The sequence below is a fragment of the Orcinus orca genome, chromosome 9, assembly GCF_937001465.1.
Source record: "Orcinus orca chromosome 9, mOrcOrc1.1, whole genome shotgun sequence".
NCBI lineage: Eukaryota > Metazoa > Chordata > Mammalia > Artiodactyla > Delphinidae > Orcinus > Orcinus orca.
Window position 1 is genome coordinate 64,755,013 of NC_064567.1, and position 21,624 is coordinate 64,776,636.

The window sequence follows — 21,624 nt, forward strand, 5'->3', positions numbered from 1 at the left end:
TTTCCTTAAGACAAAACTCAACTGTAAATACCCTCATCACCTGATGCTGAAAAAATGGCTACTGTGTATCTTTCTTGGATTTTAGTGTAATTTCATTATTATAAAAATAAATTCAACTACTTCAGTAAGACCTTTTGAAAATATATCTCTATGGCATAAGTTGATAAAAGTTGGTTGTATTCACTATCTTCTGTCTGACTCATGCTTCAATCATATTTTGTTCAATGCACTTCATTTGGAATTGCCAGGTGAATATAATTAGCCATAATTATTATTGAAACAATTCCATATTCAAGAATATTAAAAAGAACAAAACTGTCTAACACTCACCAGTAACAGTAATTATTCATCTTCCAATAATATAAGTGCTTTACCTCTGCAGGTATGAAATATATTTTTCAAGTATTCAAACAAAGTTACCTTTCAAATGACTATGGCACAAAACTGTTGAAACATTAACTTTTATATTTTAATATCTTATATTTTGGTTTTTTCTCTGTTGAAAAACAACAGTGTAGTAGAAGGACTTAAATACCACTTGCTTATTCACTTTATCAATACTATAACTTCTCCACTATCTGGTTTATTATTCAACTAAGTTTCTAGCTCTATCACTCTACTGAAAATGTCTTTTCCCAAAACAGTGTTAATTATCTTACCAGTTCCTCCTCTTACTTGATCTTTTCTGAACTATTTCATAACCCCTTTCCAGACTCTCGGAAATGTTTTATACTTTTTGCCCCCATCCCCTTCATAAGATATCTTCTTCATTTAGCACTACTGGCATTTTCTCTGGACCTGTTCTGACCATACTTTCTCAGGCTCTTTCACTACTTTCTCTCCCATACTGACTCTTAAATCTCAATATTCTCTGTGAAGTATCCTGGCCCCTCTTTTCAATATTTTTGTTGTTTTAATGATCCCTCCCACTACCATGCCTTGAAATATTATATATGTATTGAGTTCCAAGCCTATACCTTCAGCCTAACACTTTCACCTAAACTGCTCACCCATTCACTAATTCCTCTATTAGCTGACTGAATTACTGCTACCTCAAGTTCAGTATATCTGATACTGAGAATTAAACTGGTATTGTTTCTTCCCCAACCACAAGAACACTGTTCTTCCTTCTTTCATATCCTCTGTCTCAATCAAGTAACTGTGTGCAGACATGATGCAGATAGCATTACTTCCACCTCTCCTTGGCAGACACTGTGTCCCCTGCACTCCAAACCTGAGCTAACACTTCTGCCATGTGCCCCCAGCCCTCCTCTACTCATCCTTCACTATAAGTGGTTTGTTCCCCTTTGTCTCTCAGTCCCTCTCCTCACTGACCTCCCGGCCTCTTAATTCACTTTTCTCCCTTCTGGGTGAAGAATATATCAATCCTCTGCTCTAAGGTTATAATGGCTTCCACCTGCTTATAGGTTACACTCTAACATCTTTACCATAGTGTGAAGGTTTTCTTACAATCTGGCCCAACTCATCTCATTAGCACTACATCCATTCATTCCCACCACATATTCTGGACTTGAGCTGTAGTACTTCTAAGACCTAGGAATATTGTCATGCCTTGTCTTTTTATTTTTTCTCTCTATCAGCTACACAACTTCTCTGCTCTCACAGTGTTTTGTTCATGAGTATGGTATACCATGTTGTAATTGTTGTGTATTGTTCAACTGTAACTTTCTTGGGGACAGGGACAACAAAACCCTAGCCAGCCTCTACCACAATGACTTCAAATAATTCACACAGTGAGTCCTCAACAACTCTTTGTTGTGACTGACTTAATAAAACATTCATACAATATACCTTACGCATTAAACGTTCATATATATTATGTACATATATATGTATATATACGTTAATATACTATGTATGTGTATAGATGCATACATGTACGTTTATGCTGTATGTATGTGCATATGTGCACATACTTTAGGGCTGAAAAGGCCTTTAAATATCATCTTTTCTAATCAATGAATATCACAAAATAGGAAACCAAGAACTAAAGTAGTTAAATGACCTAGCTAACATTCTAAAGCTTGTTAGTGACAAACACAGTGTTACAGTACCTCTCTTAGCTCCTCATCCAGTGTACCTTTCACTACATCACTTTAACTCAATGATCTCACCAATAATGTGATTCCAAATAATCTGCTCTACCAAGACCAAGCTTATCCCACTAGAATCTTGGACTGTTTCACCTCATTTTCTCTCTCAAATCACTGCCTGACTCTTTATTTTCATCAAATGAGGAACACTTATGATTCTGTCATCCCTATATCTTCATTTACAGTGTATTCCTCTCCTTTAAATATTCCCTATTTCCTCCAATAACTATTCTCAGTTCCTTTATAGATATGGTGAAGTCTCCTTTCCCTCTGGAAAAAAATAAAGAGGTCATTATTTGGCTCTCCTGTCTAATTCACCATTTTTTTCATCAAACCAAGGTTCACCATCAAAGAGATTACATTATTCTCATCATACTACCTTATATTTGTACATGCACATAACTTTGAAGTTTACAGATTACTTTCTCATCACTCACTCATTTGATCTTCATAATACTACGAATAGTCAGGAGAAGGTTCCATTTACAGGCAGCTGAATAAACTGGGGGTCAAAAGTTAAGTGACATGCCAACATTCCTAGAGCTAGCAAGCGCTGGAACTGGCACTGGAACCAAGGTCTCCATATTCTTGCTCCTGAGAGCTTTCCACTATCTTAAACTGTTTATTGGCTTAAGTTGCCACCATGACATTTATATTGACGTGTATTGGCACCTCAGATGCTGCACAGTGAATGTTGCCTAGCCTCTTCTTTGATCTGAATTACTGCTTGGCTCTTGTTACTTTAACAGTACAAATTTCAACAGGGCAAGTACTGTTTTGTCCAACACTTACTTACTTGAGAAGCTCTTACCGAGCATCCAAATAACACCATTTAATGGTAAATTATAGTTTGACTAGTGTTTGTTATGACTGAGCTTCTGAAAATTAAAACCATGGCTTCCGCTAAATTAGAGCTCTTCTTTATTTTAAATTGAAAAAATCAAATTGATTTCATCTGCATCCCCTAATCAACTGATCTTTAAACTGCGAGTGGTAACAAGAATGGCTAACACTAACCTCCAAATGGCTTTTCTAAACGTGTGTTTATGTGTGTTATTTCATGCAAGATTCTGAGGCAAATTCTGTACTCTGGCTTTAAATAAGTTTCTATTCAATCTCCTCACTAAGTTGTTAGATAGATGCAACTTCTTTAAAAATTCAGGGTATCAGTGTAATTGTAGAGTAGACTGATCTGTCTCTGCATGGGGGACTACAGACAGCTGAAGCCAGGAAACAGACACACTCACTGTAACTTGTTTGTGATCCCATGACCAATATATACTTTCCCTCCTGTCTACTGCATCCTTCTCGTAATGTCTAGTCATTGCCAAGAAACTCTTAATTCATTCCTAGCACTAAGCAGTAAGAATAATGTTTCCCACTTTCTTCTTATAAACCCGAAGTTTCAGGTCTGCTGAAGAATTCTCAGTGTCCTTTAGAGGAGAAAGGAGCCTCAGGAGAGGGAGTGGTAATTCCTCATTTGGTATTGTTTTCCTGCCTGTCACTGCCTCACACCAGGACCTCTAGTCAGCACTTTGCTGGGAGATTCTGAGGGACAATTAGTTGCTGCTTTTGTTGGCTGGTTGAAAACAAAGCAAAAACTTTTTCAAGGCAGGAGAAGTTAAAACCTAAACATCCTAACAATTGCACACTTTAAAAATCCCTCAATTCGCTCATTAAGAATCGAGATTCACAAGGTCTCAGTCAGCTCACTGCAGCCCCATTTGCCTTCAACTGTCAGAACTGCCCTCACTTGGCTTGTTTCCACGTGTCCCACATAAGCTGTACCTTAAATGTAACTCTATATCCATATATATCATGGCACAGAGTGAACTGTTTGCCTAAACACAGAATAAAGACCGGAGTTAAAATGTTTGCTTGCTCTTTGCTAGAAATATATTTAAGAAAGTCCTAGTAGAATGAGAACGCAGAGGTTAAAAATATTGCACGTAATTAAGAAAGCGCAACGTTGGTTGCCCTCATTAACTACGGAGCTGTGAAAGAAATAGTCCAGTGACTCACTAATGCTTTTTAGTTGTTAGGTTTTTCTTTCTAACAGCATCGGCCATGACCTAATTTGCTTCCTAAGAATTGTACTTTTTTACCTTAGGGTCCCAGTACCCCCCGGTCATCAGAAGCACAGGGGTCCCTCCTGAAGCCCAGCAGTTTCGTAATGTGGACCCAGATGGGAAGATGGGAAGCAGGGGCAACTCCGTCCCACTTACCGGTCTTCCACAGATAGAGGGTGGGTGCCTCCGCCGCGCCCGGCGCCGCAGCCCCACAGGCGCCCAGGCACAGCAGCAGCGGCAGCAGCAGCGGCACGACGGCCGGGCGCGGGCCCGCAGCGTCGGGGCTCCGGGACGTCGTGCGCCTCGCTTGCAGCCCCATGCCGCCCGCAGCCGCTCCAGGGTCCAGGTCCGGGACGCGGTTGGCAGGGAATGTTCCTTTGCCCTCGGAATGTCTTCCCAAGTACAGAACGCAAAGCTCTCCCCGCTATTGTTCTTGTCAGATGAAAAGGAGGGAAAGCGCGTTTAACACCAGGGAACAATAGCTTCTGCGGTGGCCGTGGCTGCCGCCGCCACCGCCACTGGCGGGGATGCTGCTGCCGCTGCCATTCCGCGCAGAGTGGCAGGTCCTACAGGCGAGGGAGGCAGCCGTCCGCAGGGGGCCCCAGCTGACGGAGCAGGTCCCGAGGTCCGGGAGGCAGCGCAGCCCCCGCCGCTGCCAGCTGGAGAGAGAGGAGGGGGGCGTGAGCCGACAGGAGCACCGAGGGAGCCGCAGGCAGGGGGAGGCGAGAGAGCCAGGGCAAGAAAGAAGGCGAGCGAACGGGAGCGGGGGCACCCACAGCCAGCACACCCGCCAGAGAACTCCAGTGCACATGGCGCGGTGAAATATGTTTGGACGGATACACCACTAAAAAGAATCATCACCCGACAGGCTTCCGCATGACAAATAACAGGCTCTGAAATTCATCGTCACCCAAGGAGTCAAATGCTAGCTCTAGTGGCATGTTCTTCTTAGCATATATTTATTTACGCAAAGCATCAGTGTTTATCATTTATTTTTAAGCCGTGGCTTCTGAATTACTTTATGTGGGGAGCAGTACTTATGATCAGATGTGAAAAACGTAGGAAAACTGCAGAGATGTTTACTTGCTGTTGAAAGGCACTTAAACTCTTTTTTAAATCTTTCCTTTTTAACTTAAAGGAATCTATTCCCAATAAAAATATAAGCAGTATTGATCTACGGTTACAAATCAAAGTACACTGTCTTTTAACAGCCTTTAAAACTGAATTAGTATTAATAAGTATCCACAATGATATCTAATTAGACGGATAACATTTTACAAAAACTAATCATGAAATTATATTTCACCTATGAAGTTAATAAAAGTGCTATCCCTTTATCTACGCTCTGTCAAAAATATGCTACCTTTAAGGATCCACACAGTTCTGAGTAAAATTAAAGAACAAAGTGAGTTTCCTTTATTTGTGTATCTCCAAATTAGTAAATTATTTACTTAAAAATCCTTGACACTAATGTCTCTTAACAGATACTGTAGAAAAATGCCTTTATAATCTATATAATCTAATGTGCTTGGGCCTTTTGTTCTTTGTGTTTTCACTTTCTTAAACCAGTAGCAATAAAGGAATGTGTGTGAAGTCAGACAATGCTTTGCCCTTTCTCTTTCTCTCTTCTCCCCAATACTAACCCTTTACTAATTCATTTCCTAGTAAACCTAAAATGATATCAAGGCATTTAGCCAATTAAAAACTGGGCAAAAAGAAAGCCAAAGAAAACTATTCACATCCGGTCAGCAATATCTGGCCAAATAAAATAAAATTTAAAAAGCAGGAAAACTACTCTTTATGAATTTGCTCCATCAGCACAGCCAACCCAAGAGTTTAAAATGAGGAACCTACTGTTTCTGAAAGAGGAAACCTTCCATAAAGCTCTCTTGGGACTCCTGTCGTTTTGCAGATCATTCCAGACACAGCCCTGCTGCATGCATTAGATTAAAAGCAGGTTTTGATCAAATAATTCCCAGTTCCTGCCTATTTAAGTATTCTGACATCAGAGGAAATTAGCAATGTTGAAGGTTGCAAATTTGGTCCTTATTTACTTTCCACTCTGTTAGGCCTCTAAGAGGGAATTAACAGCTCAGAGAGCCCTAGCTCTGTGAGTCTGTGATTAGGAGAGAAAATCTAGCGTGGATTACTGTTTCTTCACTGGTGAAAAATAGGCAACAATCAAAAGATTATAGGTTGATAAGGGATACAAAAAAGCCTGATTCCAACTTATGTGTGGCTCCCTGAAGGAGCACTTGTTTCAACAGTTACACCGAGGAAGAAAATAGAAAATAGGAATTGTATGGCTTCCTTGGGTCTGTCTTCTTAGGGAACACACTGTAATACCACTCTACAATGGCAGTGTTTTCCTATCCTGTTTGTTTTTATTTCTCAGCTACTGTTAGGGTGCTAAACCCTAAAACCATCTAATTCGGGCACAGAGAGCATTTAAAATGAAGTACTCTGTTAATCAGCCCATTCTAAGCATTCTTGGGAAGTCCCAGATCAATCCACCAAGTAGAAACTCATTAAATAACAGAAGACAGAGAATCTAAGGAGTCAAGCTAGTACAATTTGATGTGCAGGATAATTACTTAGCCCTTTGAAAAGTCATCAGATGCTATACCTAATAGCTTAATATCAAAAGAAAATTTAAGATTCTGATTTTTATATTTATCCATAGTTGTGTAATAATTACTCAACTGGTCAAGAGTTTAAACATCATAGCTAGAACTTCAAGCATTATATAAAACAACCAGGGACCATTTCACAACTAGGGTTACTGTTCTGCTGTAGTGTTTGAAACTAGCCAACAATTGGTTTCCTTCTTTTACTTTCAATTTATACAATGCTTAAAGATCACTCCAAATAATATTACTCAGCCATAAAATCAAATGAAATAATGCCATTTGCAGCAACATGGATGGACCTAGAGATTATCATACTAAGTTAAGTCAGACAAAGACAAATAAGATACCACTTATATGTGGAATCTAAAAAAATGATACAAATGAACTTATTTATAAAACAGAAACAGACTCACAGACACAGAAACTTATGGTTACCAAAGGGGAAAGGTGGAGAGGGATAAATTAGGAATTTGGGATTAACAGATACATAATACTTTATATAAAAGAGATAAACAAGGGCTGACTATACAGTAATGGGAACTATATTCAATATCTTGTAATAACCTATATTGGAAAAGAATTTGAAAAATATATACATATGTGTATGACTGATTCACTTTGCTGTACACCCAAAACAGTGTAAATCAACTATATTTCAATTTAAAAGTTTTTAAAAATTTTTAAGAGTTAATAAAAAAATCACTCTAGATACATACACATGTACAATTAGTAATAAAGATACCACTGGACAAGGTTACAGAAACTAAGTCATAAACATTTGTCTCCGCCAATGCCACACATCTGTTCTATAACAATGTCATTATTGCACTTGAGGACAAAAATGTATGGGTCTCTGAGGACACAGAAATGATATATATTTTCAGATACATGTTCCTTTGTGAAAGCTATAGTGTCCAGTCAGATAAATCCTATCAATAAAACTGATAGATTACAAGAGATAGCAAGACATAGCAGTCTTTGTTTTCTAGCATATGACATAAATAATACACAAATGTTTAACGACATGATGTCAAAATTTAGTCATGAGAAGTCTCAAAGATGCAGATTAAATTGACCATCTGTACAGCCTGCCATGAAGTAAATCGTTCATCATTTTTCATAAATAACAGTTCAAGTATTAATGAACCAGGGATATATAAAAGTTTCCAAACCAATGGATGAAAAATGCAAAGCATGTATGTTTTTTAACATTTAGAAATAAGATAATTCTGAACCTATCGCTTCTCATGTGTTGTCCTTTTATCTGTCTTTATTATTTTTGCTATAGTTTCTGAACTCCAGAGAGGGTGGGTGTGTACAGATCTACACATGTGTTATCTCTTTAATTAGAACATAAGCATATAACCGTACTCGAAGACCCAAAAGCCATACAGACAATGACTTGTAGGGATTAGTACCAGCATTTAAAGTCAATCATCAAAAATTCATTTACTTGACAGAGAGGGAAACTTTTAATATCATCAGTTTTTTATGAAGAAAAACAATGAGTAAATGAAGGAATATATACAAAGTTATTCACAGCTACATAGGGAAGTATCTAAGAATATCCACTTTGAAATAACAACTTCAAATAAATTTCTCTACCTAAATGCATCTTGCCTTATAAAAAAAAATCACCCAAAGGAATTCTGTTTGTATGGCCTCTAGGTGTCATACTTGACCAACATTTGGGGTAGAAAAAATTAATTTGGGGCTTCTTTCTATTCCCCCCCTTCTTGCCACACCCACGAGATTATTAAAAGATGAAACATTTCCCTTTTTATCTTTGTAATAAGTAGCCACAAATTTTACTTTCCCAATTCTGACTCTAATATTTACCATTTATTTTCTTTCCAATTCCTTTTTCTTTATAACTACTTTGTTGGTTGGTTGGTTGATTAGTTTGCGGGTTTGTAGGTATATGCGGTGAGGGGAGGGGAGATTCTAAATTTCAAATAGTTTTACAGAAAGAAAATAAACCCCATGGTTTCTCCATTTTACTCAAAACTAAACCTGTTTGGAAACAATAATGATCTGCTATGAATAATCAGATTCCTTGTTTTGAGTGTCGGGTAAAAAGGTACAGCATTTTGGGGCTTCCCTGGTGGCGCAGCGGTTAAGAGTCCCCCTGCCGATGCAGGGAACGCGGGTTTGTGCCCCGGTCGGGGAGGATCCCACGTGCCACGGAGCGGCTGGGCCCATGAGCCATGGCCGCTGAGCCTGCGCGTCCAGAGCCTGTGCTCCTCAACGGGAGAGGCCACAGCAGTGAGAGGCCCATGTACCGCAAAAAAAAAAAAAAAAAAAATGCTTAAAAAAGGTACAGTATTTTGGTTCAGATCCTTCTAGGTTTGGGGAATGGACCACTTACTGTAAGCCTTACAATAAGGATCCCAATCTCGGTGGTAGGTGAGGCATCAATAGTCCCTGACACGATGCAGTACCCCAATCGTTACATTTCACCAGGGGTTCACTTGGGAGAATGCTTCCATACAGAACACCCAGGCCAATGCAATGATTCAGGTATTTGAAAGTGCAGAGCAATAATGTATACAAAGGCAATAGCATTGATTAGCTATCACTAGTTGTGTTGGTCCTACAGATGGATAATGAAAAGGTACCGACCTTTAACAAGCAATTGAAAACTAAATATGAAGGAAAGGAGCCCTTAAAAAGAGACCCTTGTCTCCTGCAGTGGCAGAGTTAAAAAAAAAAAAAAAAAAAAGCTGAAGATCAAATTAAAACTTAATAGTTAAGAGTTGACAACTGCAAAGATAACTGAATGATCAACTGAGGCAAGTTTGTTACGAAAAGATCAGGGTCTGCTTAGGAAAACCTGGAACCTGATACACGGACAAGTTTCTCTGGGTCAATGCGCACATGTCTTTGGTTCCCTGGGCTCCTCTGAACTCTCAAAGCCTTCGAAGGCAGCCCACCTCTCCCTGTTAAGTACTGGCATATCGCCTTTCCTAGTTTTCAGACTGCTAGCTAGGATTAAGTTGCAGCGTTAAGTCAGTCTAGTCATGTTGGGTCTGTTAAGAGTAAAAGGACTACACAGCAAAGGAGCTGCCAGAATTAGCTAGCCGCTAACTACTGGGAGGAGCCAGAAGACTATTCAGGAGGCTTGATTTTGAGAGTGTTTGAGTAGGGGCCACAACATACAGGGATAGAGAGTTTATTATCTTGGAGAAATACTCTATGGGTATAGAATTTAACACTCTGCCAAGGATGAAAGGGATGGTGCAAACTGGTGGTTCCTAGAAGCCTGGAGAAACACTGATGGAAAGTGAAATGTCAGGGAAGGAAGACAGGGAAGGAAGGGACATGCTGGAGTAGATACATTATGTAAGGAAAAGGAAGACCAAGACAGGATTATGCTCCTCCAAGGGGACACACAGAGACCACACCAATCACCAAGGCCTTCAGAAATGTACTGGTGAGAAGGACGCCAGCATCACTGAGTTCCATGGTGGCTCTTTGCACGCCACCAGTAGGAGAGGTGGTCACACAGGTTTAAGTCTCTGATCCATCTGAGTTAATTTTTACGCATGGTATGAAGTAAAGTTCTAAACTCATTATTTGGCACAAGAATACTCAACTGTCCCAGCACCATTTAAAAGAGTGTTATTTTTCTCATAGAATAGTCTCAGCACTTTGTAATAAAAAATCAACTGACCATTAAGGGAATGGTCTACTTTTGTTCCACTCCAAGGCATAGCTCAGAGATATTGCGGGTTCAGTTTCAGACCATCATAATAAAGCAAAAATCACAATAAAGGGAGTCACAGGATTTTCTTTTGCTTTCCCAGTGCATAAGAGTCATCTTACCCTATACTGTAGTATATTAAATGTGAAATAGCATTGTGTCTTTAAAAAAGTGTACATACCTTAATTAAAAATACTTTATTGCTAAAAAAATGCCAACCATCATCTAAGTCTTCAGCAAGTTGTGATCTTTTTATCATAGTAACATCTAAGATCACTGATCACAGGTCACCATAACAAATATAATAGTGAAAAAGTCTGAAGTATTACAAAAGCTCTCAAAATGTGACACAGAGGGCTTCCCTGGTGGCGCAGTGGTTGAGAGTCCACCTGCCGATGCAAGGGACGTGGGTTCATGCCCTGGTCCAGGAAGATCCCAGATGCCGCGGAGCGGCTGGGCCCGTGAGCCATGGCCGCTGAGCCTGCACGTCCGGAACCTGTGCTCCACAACGGGAGAGGCCACAACAGTGAGAGGCCCGCGTACTGCGAAAAAACAAAACAAAACCAAAAAAAAACAAACAAACAAAATGTGACACAGACATGCAAAGTGAGCAAATGCTACTGGAAAAATGTCACTGATTAAGACTTGCTCCACGGAGAAAGGTAATTTGTAAAAAAAATGCAGTATCTTCAAAGCACAATGAACCACAGAACACTAAAACGAGGTATGCCTGTATTCCCATCTTTATGCTCATACCACACAACCTTGATTTCTTTAGCTTATACTAAGTTTTGAAATTCAATAATGTAAGACCTTCAACTTTTTTCTTTCTCAAAAAGGTTTTTGCTATTCAAGGTCCTTTGCGTTGCCATATCTATTTTAGGATCAGCTTCTCAATTTCTACAAATTGCCTACTACAATTTAGATAGAGGTTGCAATGAATCCACAGATCAATTTGAGGTGATCAGCCATCTTAACAATACTGAGTTTTCCCATTCATAAACAGGAATGTCTCTCCATTTATTTAGATCTTCATAAATTATTTTCATAACTATTTTATACTTTTCAGTGCAGAATGCACTTATTTTGTTAAATTATACCTGTTTCATTGTTTCTGACATTCTTGTGAATAGAATTTACTGAATTTCACTTTGAATTGTTTATTGCTAAAATACAGAAATCAAATTGATTTTTACATATTGATTCTGTATCCTGCAATCTTGCTTAACTCACCTATTACTCTAATAGATATTTTCCAAACTTGAGATTTTTCAACATATAAATCTGCCATCAGCAGACAGACATCTCTACTCCTCATTTTTCAATCTGAAAGCCTTCATTTTTATTATTATTACAATTACTGTTATTGTAATTGTTATTTTGCCTGTTACACCAGCTAAAGCTTCCAGCACAAGGTTAAACAGAAGTGGAGAGAGCTCATATCCTGGCTTGGTACCTGATCTGAGTGAGAAAATATTCAGTCTTTCTCCATTAACTATGATGTCAGCTACAGATTTTCATAGATGCCATTTCCATTCCTAGATTGAGAAAGTTCCATTAAATTTTTAGATTGTTGAAAGTTTTTATCAAAAATGGGTGTTGGATTTCGTCAAATGATTTTTGTACATCCTTTAACTGTCTTATATCCTTTAATTGATCAATACATTCTATTAATTGATTTGATTTTCAGATGTTAACTCAACCTTGCATTCCTGAGACAAACTGCACTTAGTCATGGTATATAATCTTTTATGTATGTTATTAAATTTGATTTTCAAATTTGGTTTAGGTTTTTCCTTCTATATTCATCAGGAATATTGGTCTTGAGTTTGTTTAGTTTTTATTCTTGCTGTTACTTGTGATATCTTTTTTTATTTATATATACAGCAGGTTCTTATTATCTATTTTATACATATTAGTGTATATATACCAATCCCAGTCTCCCAATCCATCCCACCACCATCACCCTGCCCCCGCTTCCCCCCTTTGGTGTCCATATGTTCGTTCTCTACATCTGTGTCTCTATTTCTGCCTTGCAAACTGGTCCATCTGTACCATTTTTCTAGATTCCACATATATGTGTTAATATATGATATCTGTTTTTCTCTTTCTGACTTAAATTCACTCTGTATGACAGTCTCTAGGTCCATCCACATCTCTACAAATGACCCAATTTCGTTCCTTTTTATGGCTGAGTAATATTCCATTGTATATATGTGCCACATCTTCTTTATCCATTCATCTGTCGATGGGCATTTAGGTTGTTTCCATGAGCTGGCTATTGTAAATAGTGCTGCAATGAACATTGTGGTGCATGTGTCGTTTTGAATTATGGTTTTCTCTGGATATATACCCAGTAGTGGGATTGTTGGGTCATATGGTAGTTCTATTTGTAGTTTTTTAAGGAACCTCCGTACTATTCTCCATAGTGGCTGTATCAATTTACATTCCCACCAACATGCAAGAGAATTCCCTTTTCTCCACACCCTCTCCAGCATTTGTTGTTTGTAGATTTTCTGACGATGCCCATTCTAACTGGTGTGAGGTGATACCTCAATGCAGTTTTGATTTGCATTTCTCTAATGATTAGTGATGTTGAGCAGCCTACTTGTGATGTCTTTATATGGCTTTGGTATCAGGATAATTCAGGCTTCATAGAATGCATTGGAATGTGTTCCTTTCTCTCTTATTTTTCAAAGTTTGTGAAGGACTGTATGAGTTCTCCTTTGAATGCTTAGAATTCACTACTGACACCATCTGAGCCTAGACATTTCCTTCATGGAATGATTTTAAATTACTATTTCAGTTTCTTTACTTGTTATAGATCTACCCAGGTTTTCAACTTCTTCTTCCATAAGTTCTGGTAACTGTGTTCTAGGAATTTACCTGTATCATGTAAGTTGCCAAATTTGTTAGCAAAAGTTTGTTCATAATAACCACACAAAATCGTTACATTTATATAAGGTTGCCTTCTCTTTTAGGAGATCATAATTAGAGGGGAGAGAGAGAGAGATGAGCAAGTATCTTGGTATGGGCTGAACTGTGTTCCCCCAAATTCATAAGTTGAAGCCCTCACCCCCAGTACCTCGGAATGTGACCATATCTGAAGAAAGAGTATTTGAAGAGATAATTAAGGTTAGATGAGGTCATTGGCGTGGGCTCTAATTCAATATGACTGGTGTCTTTATAAGAAGAGGGGAATAGGACACAGACATGCAGGGAGGAAAGACCATGTGAAGACAAAGGGAAAGGACAGTCATCAACAAACCAAGGAAAAATGCCTCAGAATGAAATCAACCCTGTGGACTTCTTGATCTTGGACTTTTAGCCTCCAGAACTGTAAGGAAATAAATTTCTGTTGTTTAAGCCAAAAAAAAAATTTTATATAAGGTTGGTACTGATTTCTCCTCATTCCTGATTTTGGTGATTCATGTCTATTTTCTTTTTTCTTAATCGACCTAGTTAAAGGTATGTCTTTTTTTTTCTATCTTTTCATAAAACTTCTGGTTTCTTTGATTTTTCTCTATTGATTTTCTTTCTTTTAATTCATCGCTTTACACTCTAATTTTATAATTTCCTTTCTTCTGTCTTAGGCTTAATTGCTCTTTTTTTCTCATTTCTTAAGGTGAAAACTTAGATTACTGAGGCCTTAGGTTACTTAGGTACTTAATTAGGTTACTTACTGAAGTTATGTAGGCCTTTCTTACTTTTTTTTAAAGATTTTTTTTTTTTTTTGATATGGACCATTTTTTTAAGGTCTTTATTGATTTGTTACAATATTACTTCTGTTTTATGTTTTGGTTTTTTGGCTGCGAGGCATGTGGGATCTTAGCTCCCCGACCTGGGATCAAACCCACACCCCCTGCATTGGAAGGAGAAGTCTTAACCACTGGACCACCAAGGAAGTCCCAACCTGTCTTATTTTTTGACATACACTTAAAGCCAAAAAAATTTCCTCCTAAGCACTGCTTATCTGCATTACATTCAGTTTGATATGATGTGTTCCATTTCATTCAGTTCAAAATATATTTTTAATTTCCCTTATGATTTATTCCTTGTTCTGTGACTATTTTTTTGTGACTTATTTTTAAATGTATTTTTTTAATTTCCAAATATTTGAGGGTTTTCGAGATCTATTTCTGTTGTGCAAGTCTAATTTACTGGTGTTAAGAATAAACTTTACATGATTTCAAGTTTTTTACATTTATTGAACCTTGTTTTGTGATCCAGCTTGTGGTCTATACTGAAGAATGTTTCATGCACACTTAAAAGAAAATGTATTCTTCAGACATTGGGTGAAATGTTCTATAAAGTTCAAGCTAGTTGATGTCACTGCTCAAATGTTCTATATCCTGGCTGATTCTCTGTCTAGTTGTTTTATTGTTTTATCAACTATTGAGAGCACATAACTGAAAGCTCCTGATATTATTGTTGATTTGTCTTATTTTCCTTTTAATTCTGTCAGTTTTTTAATGTCATATATTTGGGAGCTCTGCTATTAGGCATGCACACATACATTGTTTTATTTTCCTGATGTACTGACCTCCCTCATTAGAACATGTCCTTTAATGTCTCTATCAATGTTCCCTTGTTGTGAAGTCTATTTTTCCTGATAATATGGCTAGCCCAGCTCTATTATGGTTGCTGCTTGCATGGAGAATATTTTTTCTATCCTTTAACTTTCAACCAACTTGTGTACTCAGATCTAAGGTATATTCTTGTAGATTGCATATGGTTGAGTTTGCTTTTTATTCAGTCAAATATCTTTGCCTTTTGATTGGTTTTTGGTTTATTTGCACTTAATGTAATTATTTATATGGTTATATCTACATCTGTTATTTTGCTATTTATTTTCTACTTGTCATATCTTTTTTAAATTATAGTTTCAAGACATAATTCACATATCATAAATGCACCCATTTAAATACAATTCACTGGTTTATTCACACAGTTGAGCAACTATCACCACCGTGTAATTTCACAACATCTTCCTAAAGCTAAAAAAAAAAACTCAAACCCATTATCAGTTACTCTTCTTCCCCCTAACTCTGGCAACCACTAACTTTCTGTATCTATGGATTTACCCATTCTTGAAATTTTGCATAAATGGAATCATACAATATGTGGCCTTTCGTGAATGGCTTCTTTCACTTAGCATACGTTTTCAAGGTTCATTCTTGGTATATCATGAATCAGTACTTCATTTTTTTTCTGGTTGGGTAATATTTCATTATATTAATATACTACATTTTCTTTATCCTTTAATCAGTTGATAGACATTTGTGTTGTTTCCACTTTTTGGCTATTATAAATAATGTTGCTATGGACATTTACATACATCTTATATCTTTTTTTCCCTCTGTTCCCCTTTTATGCCTTCTTTTGTGTTTTTGTCATACTATTCTAACCACCCAGGGTTTTTAAAAATAATTTTCTGAGTTACGCTAAAGACAATATTTACTTATGCCAGCTTTTCACTACATACTGTTGAATATTAACTTAATTCCCAGGAAATATAGCATCGTTTTTCTAACATGTCCCCCTTTTCTCCCCTATGTTATGTGATCTATACATGGTAAAAAACCAACAGAACAGTATTATTAAAACTTCCATATAAAATCTTATATATTTTAGAAAGGTTAGGAGAAAATATGAATAAATATATTTACAGGCTCTTTCATATTTAATAACATGTTTACCATTTCTGACACCCCTCATTTCTTCAAGTAGGTTAGGGTTACTCTCTGGTTTCATTTTCTTTCAGACTGATGGACTTCCATTATTAATTCTTGGAAGGCAGGTCTGTTGGTAATTAATCCTCTCAGACTTTGTTTAGCTGGTAATGTGCTTACTGCATCTTCATTCTTTTTTTTGGTTTTTTTTTTTTTGGCGGTACATGGGCCTTTCACTGTTGTGGCCTCTCCCGTTGCGGAGCACAGGCTCCAGACGCGCAGGCTCAGTGGCAACGGCTCACGGGCCTAGCCGCTCTGCGGCATGTGGGATCTTCCCGGACCGGGGCATGAACCTGTGTCCCCTGCATCGGCAGGCGGACTCTCAACCACTGCGCGACCAGGGAAGCCCTGCATCTTCATTCTTAAAGGATGCTTTTGTTGAATAAAGGTTTCCTGCTTTACAGTTTTTGTTTTCTCTCAACTCTTTGAACATAAGATTCTGATGTCTTCGGGAAACCATTGCTCCTGATGAGAAGTTAGCTGTTAGTCTTACAATGATATTGAACCAGGTTCATTTTGCCCAATGCACAGCAAGGCAAAATGCTGAGATGCCAAGGTTTGCAGCAAAGAGAGTTTATTCGCAAGGCAGCCAAGAGAGGAGATGGGAGAACAAATCTCACATCCACCTCCCCAAAGGCAAGAAGCTCCAGGTATTTATGGGATAATGAGTAATGAAGCAGGGCGGTTTGAGGCATGGGAAGCATGGGGAAAGGTGATTGGGAAAAGGTGCTGTAATCGTTATTCTGCAGAGGTGTTACTAAGCTTCAGACCTATATGCATGTTCAAAAGGTCACTGAGAGGATACTCAGGCTTGCTCAGTTGAAGGATCAGTGGTCTTATCCAATCTTAACCAGCTCCGTTGGAACTAAAGCAGTTGACTCCAAGTTCCTAGAAAACAACTCAGGCAAACAGACTACAGTTTAGGCTACATACTGCTTGGAGGAAATGCAAGTCTTAAAATGACTTTGATTAGTGAAGGAAGATGAAATGGATTTAACCCATGGTTTCAATTGTGGTTCCTTTGTACTTCATGAGTCTTTTTTCTCTTAATGTTTTATGATAAATTCTTTTTGTATTTGATGTAGATCTCTTATTTTATCTGGGCTTTCTTGAGGTTCTTAGGTGCTTAGGTAAATGTTTCTCATCAAATTTGGTAAGTTTTGAGGGCTATTTCTTCAAATATATTTTTTTCTATTCACTTCTCCCTCCTTTCATTCTGGGATTTCCATGACCTATTTGTTGGCATGCTTGATGCTGGTTCACAGATCTGTGAGGCACCGCTCATGTTATCTTTTTCTTTCTCTCTATTCATCAAATTAGATCATTTATACAGATCTGTGTTCAAGTTTACTGATTCAATGGTTCTACTTTCCAGGAACCTAGGGTACTTCCATCTTTTGACTCAGGATTTCAACATGTATCCTACATGTTTGCCTCTGAAGGAAAGCAGAGGGCAAGAGAGTGCTACAGTTCTATGAGATGTCTGCATTATCTCTCTCTACATATCACTGGACAAAATGATACCATATAGCCACAACCTAATTGCAAGGGAAGCTGGGAAATTTGTGTCCCAGTATGCCCAAGATGAAGAAAATTGAATAAATTTAATAAATACATAGCAATATCTCTACCATAGATTCCTACATTCAGGCAACTGTGTCACCCAAAAGACTTTATTATTTTTCTTTGTCTGATTACCTAGATGTCATAACCCTCTACATGTTTTCAGGTCAAACTGTTGAGCACATAGGTAGACAGCAGATTAATAATCATTGAAATGTAGAAATTGGAGTCTAATCTCTAGAGAGCTGGCAGTGATTAAGATGGCAATGGTAGACCTCTTTCAGGGTTTAACTTGACCAAATAAGAAAGAAAATTCACAATGAAGGCAGGCTGGGAGTGATTACTTCATAAAAGGTAAAATGATAAATTGAACATAAGAGTTCTCTCTGCTTCATCCTCAAACCCCACTAAAACATGAACAGCAGAATTTTAAAAGTATAAAACACATAAGGCTGAAGAGAACAGTAGAGGGAAAAAACCCTGCATCTTTAATAAAAGAGGTAAATAGATAGTGGTTTCCTATGCTGCATTACTCCTTTAACTCTATATTTGAACAGGTTTTTGTGACAGGTTATCAGGCTTCACTTCATAATCCCTCACATATCATCCATATAAGCTACAATGTGAATGGCTCTCTCTGCGTTGTACAAGGTAACAGCCCTTCCTTACTCCACCTTTGGAGTGGATATGCCTCTGATTTCTGACCCTTGCTGAGTACGAGATGCCTCTGATTTCTGACCCTTCCTGATAAATATATTTGCTTTACTCTTTGACACATATAGGATCTCAGCTTCCCCTAGTCTACTGAGTCATTTTAAAAGTTTCTCCTGATTGAATTTTCAATCTTTTTCTAAAATTTTTTGACAACACTATTTTGTACTATCTCCTCTCCATTCTATTTGGCCTTACATATTTATACATTTTAAACTCTGCTATTGATGTTTAGTGGGGTTTGGGGATGAATCAGGCAGTACCCTTATGTTCAACCCATACATTTAACTGGGAGTCAATTAAACTCCAAATGAGTCAGTTCATTTTCTATTTTTATTTTTCTTTTATATTTTTTAACCAACTATGAAAACAAACTTTAATATTTAATTGATGCTCATTACTTTCATATGTTAAATGCCAGCTAAACCTTTCACATCAGAAGAAATAAGTGGGCAAGGTATCATTATGTGACAATAGAAAAAAAATAACAGTTTAACAACTTTCCCATGTACTTAGTGATAAGTTTAAAAGTAGGAGGATACCGGACTTCCCTGGTGGTCCAGTGGTTAAGACTCTGTGCTTCCACTGCAAGGGGTACAGGCTGGATCCCTTGTCGGGGAAGTCCCTCATGCCACGAGGTGAGACCCAAAAAAAAGTAGTAGGATACCATAATCTCCCTATACATTGTGTTGCCCAAATTAGAGATAGCTTTCTGAAAATCAGTGATTTTGTAGAGAACATCTGCACTAAAAATATAATAGACACAAATATTTGTCTAATTTAAATTTATTTAGAGTAGTAGAAGGTCCACAAAATAAATGCATGAAAAGTTCTTATGAAAAAAAAGTACTTATGAAAAACTGGAAAACAATTTAAATAATTCACCTGACTAAAATTTAAAGGAACTTTGACTTTTTTAGTAATTAGAGAGAAACAACCATACCCAAGTGTTCTAGAACCAAATGTGCAGAATGAATGCAAGTATAATACTTCCCTAAGAAAAAAATGAATCTTGGCATATATGATTATCGGTAATAGAACTAAAAAACTCAGCTTGTCCTTGAGATAAAATTTGTTATATAAAAGCTACATTTGTTTTTTTTTTAATGACAATTTTTGACAGTCTTGCTACCGATATTTTAAGTTGACACATCTTTCTTTGCTAACAGAGTGGCCTTTCTTTATACTTCTGCTTAGTAGGTGGTGAAAAGAGACCAGCTATTCAGGCTTCCCTGGTGGCGCCATGGTTAAGAATCCACCTGTCAATGCAGGGGACACGAGTTCAAGCCCTGGTCCAGGAAAATCCCACATGCCACGGAGCAACTAAGCCTGTGTGCCACAACTAACGAGCCTGTGCTCTAGAGCCCGCAAGCCACAACTACTGAGCCTGCGTGCCACAACTTCTGAAGCCTGTGTGCCTAGAGACAGTGCTCCACAACAAGAGAAGCCACTGTGATAAGAAGACCGCGCACCACAATGAAGAGTAGCCCCCACTCTCTGCAACTAGAAAAAGCCCAAGCACAGCAATGAAGACCCAATGCAGCCAAAAATAAATCAAATAAATTAAAAAAAAAGAGAGAGAGAGACCAGCTATTCAACACATCTTGGCATTCACAGATGTAAGATGCATTCATTTTTATAGAGTAAGATATGCTTACATCTTATATACCGTGCATTATAATGCAATAAAAATACCTATAGTTATGCTGAATTCATCATTTGGCAATGAAAATCAAGCTCAATGTAAGATGAAGATATAGGACACTTTAAGAAAAAAGCAAATGTCAGTAAATTAACTCCATCCATTGTACTACCCTGTGGCGACAGCAGACGTCACTACCAATTTTCTCAAGCTGCTAGTACACGTCTATAGCTGAAAACAGTATGAAAAGCTTTCTAATTAATTGCTACTGGCAGATCTGCTAGTTTTTCCCTTGAGATACAGATGCTAACCTGTCTTACTATATGACAATTGCATCCTTTTGCAATTTACAAAGAAAATAATTTTTCTTTCATTTTCTAATCGGTGGCACAGAAAATGTTCCAGATCCTAGAAGGTGATAAAGGGGACAAAAAGGTATTTAAAATTTGTTTTCCTTTCTACGTTGAATAATGGGCTGAGGACTGCCAAGTTTTGGCTGAACAACAGCTCACCATCCAGGTTTACTTTACTCAACTGAAAAGAGATGAACGTAAGCAGCTTAACTGGGATGTGAATAAAAGCAGTACTTCAAAACTATACTAGCAAACATGACTCTTTAATCTACAACATGTCTCATTTACCACATTTTTTAAGGTCTCAATGTAAGAGGGTTGAGAGTGTAGACAAAATGCCCTTATAAACACATGTGTCTCTAAATGAAAAGTGATAGAAACTACATTTTGCAGCTGTTTGAATATTCTGAAATTTTTACATTTTTAGTCCAAAATAAAAATAAGAAAATAACACTGACAAGAGCAACACTATCAACATCATGCAAGCCAAATATCAGGATCTAGGCTCTTCCCAGGGCTTTTTAAGTGATGACCCAAATGTGGCTGTGAAAGTCCATTTTATCACAGTTTTTATGTGATCTCCATTCTGTCCTCCAAATCAAACCTTTGTTGAAAATTGACCCATTCATTCAACCAATGGGAAAATGTTTACTGAGTGCCTACTATGTGCCAAGCACTGTGTCAAGCTCTGGAGATTCAGTGACTCACATATACATCATGCAACACTCACTGAGCCTTCACGTATGCATGGTACTGAGCTTGGAAATGTACAGGCTAGCCAAACTGCCATGTCCCTCGACCACAGGACAACATAATACATATGATAGCATTACGTACACAAAGATAAAATGTAAAATGAATCAAGAGAAAAGCCCATTAATATATCAACACCCAGGGTACTGTTAGGCACGTAAATAACTAACAGTGGGCCTTATCCGCAATCGATACTTTGCAGAGTAAACTGCTCCAGACAGGCAGCCCCCATAGCATGTAACGAGCAGAAACTTCAGGCTCTCTGTGTTGTCATTGCAGATGTTTGGATCCTGCTGTTTTCACATTCTGCGTGGCTGCGATGACTGTACTTTCTTGGCAGCCAAAAGGGAAGCT

The 21,624-nt window shown here is 37.8% G+C and overlaps 1 protein-coding gene across 1 annotated transcript in view; it reads right to left on the reverse strand.

Moving 5' to 3' along the window:
* THSD7A (thrombospondin type 1 domain containing 7A) overlaps nucleotides 1-4,953 on the reverse strand; it is a 456,281-nt gene extending 451,328 nt beyond the window's left edge. Inside the window, exon 1 of the mRNA XM_004265544.3 lies at nucleotides 4,340-4,953. Within this exon, the coding sequence (XP_004265592.1) occupies nucleotides 4,340-4,502 (163 nt within the window). The 5' untranslated portion in view covers nucleotides 4,503-4,953. The remainder of the gene's footprint in view (nucleotides 1-4,339) is intronic.
* Nucleotides 4,954-21,624: the final 16,671 nt, after the last annotated feature.